We start from the raw sequence: 8,993 nt of genomic DNA on the forward strand, positions 1-8,993 counted from the left end.
CTGCCAAAAGAACCAATAGATCTGATTTGGAAGAAGGGCAGCCAGAGTGCTCCTTGGAGGCCAAGATGGCCAAACTTTGACTCTCATACTTCAGACATACTGTCAGGAGGGACCAGTCGCTGGAGAAGGATACCATGTGTGGTAAGGTGGAGGGTCAGAGAAAAAGAGGAAGACCCCCAGAGAGATGGATTGGCCAAGTGGCAGCATCAATGGACTCAAGCGTGGTAACAGTACTAAGGTTGGTGCAGGATCGGGCAGTGTTTCGTTCTGCTGTGCATAAGGTCGCTATGGGTTGGTACCAACCTGATGGCACCTAACAACAACAACCCAAGTCATGCTATTCCCAATCACCTCATATGCATATGAAATTTGGATAATGATTAAAGAAGACTGTAGACTCAATGCATTTGAGTTATAGTGTTAGAAAAGAATATTGAAAGTACCATGAATTGCCAGGGAAACAAGAGATATAACCAGAATGCTCCTTAAAAGCCAGGGTGGTGAAATTGTTTCTTTCATGCTTTATACATTTTATTGGGAAGGACTCAATCTCTGGAGAAGGACATCATTTTTGGTAAAGTGGAGGGTCAGCACAAAACAGAAAGACCCCCAGTGAAAAGGATTGACACAATAGCAGCAGCAATGGGCTCAAATGTGCAATTTGGGGGATGGCACAAGACCAGGCATTGTTCTGTACTATTGTGCATAGTGTTACTAGGAGTCAGACCAACTTGATGGTTCCTGACAATAACAACAAAACAATATGGTGATAATAATAATGATTTAATTTAACTGAATTGAACTTAATGAAAAATTAGAATTAGACAAGCTTTTAAATATATGTAAGAGATTAAATGAATAAAAGATTTGTGATGAGTACTATTAGAGTCAGTTTTCTTAATTTCTTATATTTTAAAAAAATCACAGTACAAATACATTCTATATGCAATGCTATTAAAATATATATATATATATATACTTATATACTATGTTGTTGTTGTTGTTGTTGTCATTAAATGCCATAGAGTTGGTTCCAACTCACATTGACCCTGTACAGAATTTCTAATGAATGAATGGTGGGTTTGACTTTATGGGAGGCAGTTCAGTGCTTATCCTACCGTGCTTTGAAATATTTGTCATAAAATGTTGGTTGCACTTTTATTGAAAAGAAAGGGAAATATGGAGGCTTACAAAGAAGGTTATGAGGATGATACTTGTCCAGCACAATTAAAGCAAATACATAAGATTTTTCATAAAATTGATGTACAATTATTTCGCTATTTGTTTGATTTTCACCATGAGCCATGAGAAAGGAAGGACAAAGCATTTGATATGAAACAAAAGGAAGTGCCATGTTACATCACAGGAGAGAGCAGACAGAAAATACAAGATTCGTAATTCCAAAGTAGAAAGTCTTATCATTTTGCAGTTATGCAACACATGAAATTAAAAGGCCCATACAGTCAAAGATTCCTGTTCCATGAAAAAATACTCAGAGAAAAACACAAGAGCAAACAGAGAGGACAGAAAATTTCTTGTTGGATGCAATGCTCTTGAGAAAACAGTGGAGCAACATCTTTAAAATACCCAAAGGAGGGTTTCTTAAAAAGAAAAAGTATCTTTCTAAAACAAATGTAAAATAAAAAAGATTTTTACATATATACAAAAACTGAAAGAATTAATCAACAGCAGACCTGTACTATAAAAAATTCTAAAATTTAAGGCATAAAGAAAATTTTACTAGATAGAAATATGGGCATACAAGAGGAATAAAGAACTAAATGGGCAAATATATAAGAATTATTAATACTTAAATCATTTTAAAAGATCATTGTTTATAAATAACTGTAATGTATCTAGAAGCAGAGAAATGAAAGTACATTATGGTATAATTCTTGTAATATATGTGAAGAAATATAATATCACTTGGATGGAGATTGTGATAAGTGAATGATATAAACTATACAATCCCTAAAGCAACCACTAAATTTTTTTTTAAGTTATAAAATGGTATCATAAAAAATAATCAATTCAAAAGCAGACTGAAAAATAGAAAAAGGAAAACAATGAACAATGGGACAAATACAAAAAGAATTACAAAATAATATACTTAAACTTACTTATGCCAATAATCATATTAATGTAAATGGTATAAAACACTTTGCTTAAAAGGCAGGAACATTGAATTAAAAAAGCAATAATTAACTAGATGCTGGCTTTAAGATAAACACTGAGTACATAGGGACATATATTGGTTAAAAATAAAAGGATGAGAAAAAAATCATGCTAGTACTAACTGATACGTTAATATTGGACAAATGATGTTTCAGATAAATGATATTATGAGGGAAAAACAAGTTCATTTCATAGTGATAAAGTGGTTAACTGATTGAAAAGCCATAACAATTGTAAACATCTATGAACCTAATAATAGAGATTCAAAGTGCCCAAAGTAAACTTGATAGAATTGTAACAATAAGTTGACAAATTCACAACTGTAGTTGATGATTTCAATGCCTTTCTTGATATAATTGATAGATCAAGTATACAGAAAATCAGTAAGGATATAGAAGACTTGACCAACACTACCAACCAAAGTCACCAATAAAGTTAACTAAAAGAGATATTAAAAGAAGTATTTCAGGCAGAAATAAAATGATACCAGAAAGTAGTATAAATACACAAAAAGAAATGAAGAACACTGAAGTATCTTGATACCAAGACCTAAAGAGGCACAACAAGAAAAAAAAGGTACCAAACAATGTCCCTTATGAACATAATGAAAAATTAGCAACATTTTAGCAAGTGAAATCTGACAATAATGACCAGTTGGGGTTTGCCCTGGAAATGCACGGCTGGTTCAACATTCAAAATTTACAACGTCAATAGACTAAATGAAAATGAAAATATAAAACCATCTCAATCAATGTAGATAAAAGTATCTGATAAACACTATTGCTCTCAGCAAATTAGAAATAGTAGGCTCTTCTTCCATCTGATTAAGAACATCTGTGGAAAATCCACAGCTGATATTATACTTAGACCTCTCTAATTCTATTCAGGAGACCCAAATTTGGTTCCCAGCCAATGAGTATCATGCACAGTCACCACATGCCTGCCAAAGGAGGTTTGAGGGTTGCTGTGATGCCAAACAGGTTTCAGTGGAGGTTCCAAACTAAGATGTACTAGGAAGTCTGGTGATCTACTTCTGAAAATCAGCCAGTGAAAACTTTATGAATCATGGTGGTCTGATTTGCAAATAATCATGAAGATTGCACAGAATCAGGCAGTCTTTTGGGTATTTATATGGCGTCTACATGAATCAAGAGTTGATTCAATGGCAGCTAATAACAATAATATCAAACTTGATAGTGAAAGACCAATTACTTTCCCCTTAATAATCAGGAACAAGCCAAGGATGTTTGCTCTCACAACTTCTATGCATCACTTTATAGAAGATTCTAGTCAATACAATAAGACTACAGATTGGAAAAGGAGTGAAACAGTCTTTATTCACAGATTACGTGATTATCTATGTAGAAAGTTTAATGGAATTTACAAAATAGCTACCAGAACAAACAATGAGTTTAGCAAGATTGTAAGATATAAGATCAATATACAAAAATCAATTGTATATATACCAGCAATAGGAGTCCCGGTATGGCACTATAGGATAAGCACTCGACCTCAAGGTTGGATTGAATTGCAAGTTCACTGGGTCAAACTCACCAGATCCTCCTTGGAAACCCTAGACAGGGTCACTATGAGTCGGAACCGATGCAATGACACACAACAGCAACAGTAACATACCAGCAATAATCAATACACACTAAAATTTTAATTTCATTCTCAATTTTATCCAAATCTCAATGTATTTGACTGGCATTCTTCAGTTATGATTCGCTATTATTTATTGTTTATCATTATATGTTACAATATATATAGAAGGGTGATTTTTTTTCTCTATTTTCCATCCTTTTTGAAGTTTTCCGTAGGCTTTGGCATAAAGATGGAACAATAAACATTTAACTTTCTTACTTTTAAATAGAAACAACACTCTACTACCTATTTTAAATCTCTGACTAAACACTTGAGATTACATCTTCATTGAGAAGTATATTTTACCTTTTGTCACTATTGCCTACAGAATAGCAGTGAGTAGAACTGAGAACTTAGTAGTTGGAAGGGAGTAACAGGACGTTATAGGTTACACACACTCAACTCTAACTTATTATTACAGTAGCAAGAGTTACAACACCAGAGAGAAGACATAAACACCCACCTGATTTCCTTTGAGTTCTAAAGTGGTACCACAGGGCAGCAATAGCAGCAAGGCCAAGGATGCTGAGCAGCCCCCCGGTGACTCTTGTAGCAATAAGGCCCGCTCTGTAGCTGGAAGGTCCTAAGTTGGGGAGACCTGCACTTGAGTTCCAGTGGCAATGGTTTTAAAGTTAGATAAAACTATAAAGATAGTGGCTTGAGGTCTATCAGGGATAGTTTTTACCAGGTCCTGATTTATTCATAATGATCTCTAGTATAATTTATCAATTTCAAAATAATGACACATGAAGGGTGATCACCAACATCTGGTATTAAGATTTACCCCCTTTATCTCTTCCTTATGAAGTCAGTACCAGTCTCCAGAAGTCCAAGCTTAATGTACATGTTTAAAACTCCTGGACATGACAGAATGTAAACAATCTATTGGAAAAACATTTTATTGACCAAAACTGTGATATTAAACCAAGCTACCACTAACCCACCTATGACATTGAGTGCCACCACCTCACTGTGTTGAGCCTCCAAGCCATTGCTCGCCTCACAAGAGTAGTTCCCAGAATGCTCTGTGGTCACAGAGAAATTGAAAGATGCTCCTCCAGAGGGAACTGAGCTTCTCCCCAGGATGATATCCTTGTGATAGAACTGGTACAAGATCGGGGGAGAACCTTTCTTAGCCTCACAGAGAAACTCCACCATGTCCCCCACCACAGTCTGGGCCCTGGAATCCCTGAGAGTGAGGACAGGGCGAGATACTGGAACTAAAGAAGAAAAGACAGTTGATTAGCATATTTACCTAAATTTGGATACAAAAGAATTTAATAAAGAAAATAGTCAATATAGTTTAGTAGTATAAATATGAATCTGGAATTAAGGAAAATCTGTGCTTAAATCTTGTCTCTGCCTTTCATTAATCCTGTGATCTTGATCTAAAAAAATAATCTGAGTCTGTTTATGCCTATGTAAATTAGAAATAATAAGAAATTATATCTCAAACTATTATGATAAATAATAAACATGTATGCGAAGTCCTGGTGTGGCGCTGTGGGTTAATGCACCAGACTGCAAAGCCCTTTGAACCACAGACTGCAAGGTCGGCGGTTCAAGCTCACCAGCTGCTCCCTGGAAACCCTATACAGGGTCGCTATGGGTCGGAATCGACTCGATGGCACTTAACAACAACAACAAAGTGCTTGAAAATGTTAACTATTAAATATTGATAGAAATAATAGGTTCATTTCTGAACATCCTATCTGGAGCCCTAGTTCTGAGACTCAAACTCCCATATCTATCTAGAGCAGTACTTCATCACTTCCTATCCAATTACTTTCTTTCTTCTTCAGCATAGCATTTAGCACTACCTAACATATATCCCTTGAAGTCCTGGTGTGGCGTTGTGGGTTCGACAGCACTTAACAACAACATAGATCCCTAAAGAGCTCTGGTAGCGTAGTGGTTACGAATCGGGATGCTAACCTCAAGATCGGCAGTTTGAAACTACCAGTCATTCTGCAGGAGAAAAATAAGGCTTTCTACTCCTGTAAAGATTTACAGCCTTGGAAACCCTGTACAGGGTCACTATGGATCGGAACCGACTCCACCGTACTTAACAACAAGACCGTATATCCCTGGTGTGGCACTGTGGGTTGATGCACTGGACTGAAAAGTCAGTTTGGACCTCAAGGTCAGCGGTTCAAGCTCACCAGCCACTCCTTGGAAGCCCTACCCGCTATGAGTTGGGACCAACTTGACAGCATTTAACAACCACAAAACATATATCCCTGGGTGAGGCAAATTATCAACAAGTTCCACTACTAATTGAAAGGTAAGAGATTTGAGTTGACCTAGAGATGCCTTCAAAAGGAAAACCTAAGAATCTACTTCTGAGGAAAAAAACAAAACATTAGCCATTGACCACATGGTCAGCAGTTCGAAACTACCAGCTGTTCCGCTGAAGAAAGATGAGGCATTCTGCTCCCATAAATATTTACAGCCTTGGAAACCCTGTACATGGTCGCTATGAGTCAGAACCGACTCAATGGCACACAGCCACCACCAGCCACCACCACCATACACCCTTACAATATAAAACTACTTGAGCCAGATGAGGTCTTCAGGGTTATGCCTTTACATGGTACTTTGCATATCTCAGAGTGTCTTTCCACCCACATCATGATCTCCTTTTTCTCTGGGCTTTTGTATGCTGGGAGCATTGATTCTCAGTTTTCCATTGTATGTCTCTCTCCAGGCATCACAGAACCTCTGGGTTCATTTGCACATTACCATAAAGTCAGAAAATTCTTGGGCTAAAAAGAACATAGTTGTCATCAAGTTCAGTGGTTTCCTACGTAGAGTATGCAAAGAAAATTAGAAAAATCTTAAAAAAAAAAACAAAAACCTTCGTTTCTTACTTGAAAGGTAAATAAACAAATGTTGTTTTTGGTAAGTGCCATGGAATCAGCTTCAACTCATAGCCACACTGTATAGGGTTTCAGAGGAGCAGCTGGTGGGTTTGAACAGCCAGCCTTGTGGTAGTAGTCTAACACTTATCCTACAGCACCACAACAGGACTCCAAATAAATAAATAGGTTTTACTAGTGTTGGTGCGCATACTCAGGCCATTTGCGAGGTCACCTTGTACCATGCAGAGTAAAGGCAGACGTGTAGGGACTGGCAGCAGTGATTCACTTATTTGTTCATTCAGCAAATTAGAGCACATTGGTTGCTAGTTGCCAATGAGTTGGCGCCATGTCATGATGACCTTATGTATAAGAAAAACGTTACCTAATCCAACACCATCTTTATGATTGTTTGTAAAATTGAGTCCAGTCAGACAATATTTTGTTCTGATCCATAGTTTCCAATAATTAATTTTTGGAAGTACATTGCTAGGTCTTTCTTCCTAGTTTGCCTTGGTCTGGAAGCTCTGCTGAAACCTGTCCACTATAGGTGACCTTGATGGTGTAGCTTAAAATTGAAATTCCAGTGGTGTAGCAACACACAAGTCACCACAGTATGATAAGCTGAGAGATGTGTGGTGACTTAGTTGGTTACTTGATTGTTTTTACAGATGATTTTAACTTAAGTAATAAGAAAATTGGCAATGCTTTGTAATGAGATTGAGGAATGACTGAAAAATCTTTTTGTACCTCACAAAAGTTTAATTATCTTATGGCGATGTTCTAAAAAAGCAATTAAATGAAAGTAAAGCCAGGTGTTTTCTATGAATAAAGACTAGTATTTCATTTTTGATGTTTGTTGCCATGGTGACAATCAGTAATATAATACTTTTAAAAAGTAACCTTTAACCAATACTCATATGGACTGTGAACCACAAGGTAGGCGGTTTGAGCCCACCAACTACTCTGCAGGAGAAAGAGAAGCTTTCTGCTCCTAAAAAGATGTACAGCCTCAGAAACCTTTTATAAGCATCGCTATGCATTGGAATCAACTTGATGGCAAACAACAAGAACAAGGAAAATAGTTGTTTAAAGTATTTACATTTCTATGTGGTTTTATTATCAGAAAATGACAATATTTTGACTTATAAAATTTGTATCTGCACACTTAAAAATACATGGAAACAGAACATTGAAATCAGTTTATAATTTTTCCAGAACATGAGCACATTTGTTATAAACTCAGACATAGCACCTGTCATTTATTTTACAAGGACAATTGATTAGTATCAATGAAGATGGAAATTAACTAGCAGATATCAATGCAAGTAATGGCATAATTAGCCCATGGGACTGAAATAAATTAGCTGTATATATTTGAAAGAGCAGCCAGTGATTTTCTGCTTCCACTTGGATCGATCTGGAAATCTCATGAAGATGTCTTTTTGTTTTTGTTTTTTAAATTACAATCATTAAAACCAGTTGGAATCAGCCAAATTCAGACCCAGACCTCAAACAACTGACACAAAGAGTAAATTAAGAATTTCAAAATACATAAAGCATATTCAGTTACTATTTTAGTCAGAGATTCAAAGAATATTTTAATTATTATTTATTTTGTTCTTAATTTATTATCTGTGTTTATTTTACAATACGAATATTAGATTCACTCCTTAGTACAGTACAGTGTTGTTGTTGTTAAGTGCTGTCGAGTTGGCTCCTAGTCAGTAACTCTGTATAGGGTTTCTGCGGAGCAGCTGGTGAGTTTGAACTGGATACCTGTTGTTCTCAGGCCAGTGCTGATCCTACAGTGCCACACCAGGAGTACATGTTTATAATTTATAGGTAAATACATATTGAGGATGAAAATTCAACATTTTTACTCAAAGAGGTGTTGGATCAAAATTATTTCAGTCTCATTGATCTACTTGGTTCAATTATTTTATACATGAGGAAATCACACGCAAAATTAGTAAGGAGACTTATTCAAGATCATAGAACTAGATTACTTCATGGTCAATGTTGGCATTCTGATTTCAGGATGCTGTTTGGAATGCCCATTTTCCATTATCTGCATGATTCATTGTCAAAATTTGGTCATAGGAAGCTCCATTTTAAGCAAGAAGTTATAAGTATCCTAAGGAGCTCTGGTAGCGTAGTGGTTACGAATCGGACTGCGAACCTTAAGGTCAGCGGTTCAAAACTATCAGCCGCTCTGCAGGAGAAAGATGAGGCTTTCTACTCCCGTAAAGATTTACACCCTCAGAAACCCTGTACAGGGTCGCTATGGGTCGGAACCGACTCGACGGCACTTAA

General features: G+C 36.4%; 1 protein-coding gene across 1 annotated transcript in view; it reads right to left on the reverse strand.

The window, feature by feature from the left end:
• The window catches only part of FCRL3 (Fc receptor-like 3), a 173,032-nt gene that overhangs the window by 94,929 nt on the left and 69,110 nt on the right, over window positions 1-8,993 (reverse strand). Inside the window, 3 exon segments of the mRNA XM_006878204.1 lie at window positions 1,192-1,213; window positions 4,277-4,402; window positions 4,764-5,039. Coding sequence (XP_006878266.1) covers window positions 1,192-1,213; window positions 4,277-4,402; window positions 4,764-5,039 — 424 coding nt within the window.

The sequence above is a fragment of the Chrysochloris asiatica genome, unplaced genomic scaffold, assembly GCF_000296735.1.
Source record: "Chrysochloris asiatica unplaced genomic scaffold, ChrAsi1.0 scaffold00042, whole genome shotgun sequence".
NCBI classification, from domain to species: Eukaryota; Metazoa; Chordata; class Mammalia; order Afrosoricida; family Chrysochloridae; genus Chrysochloris; species Chrysochloris asiatica.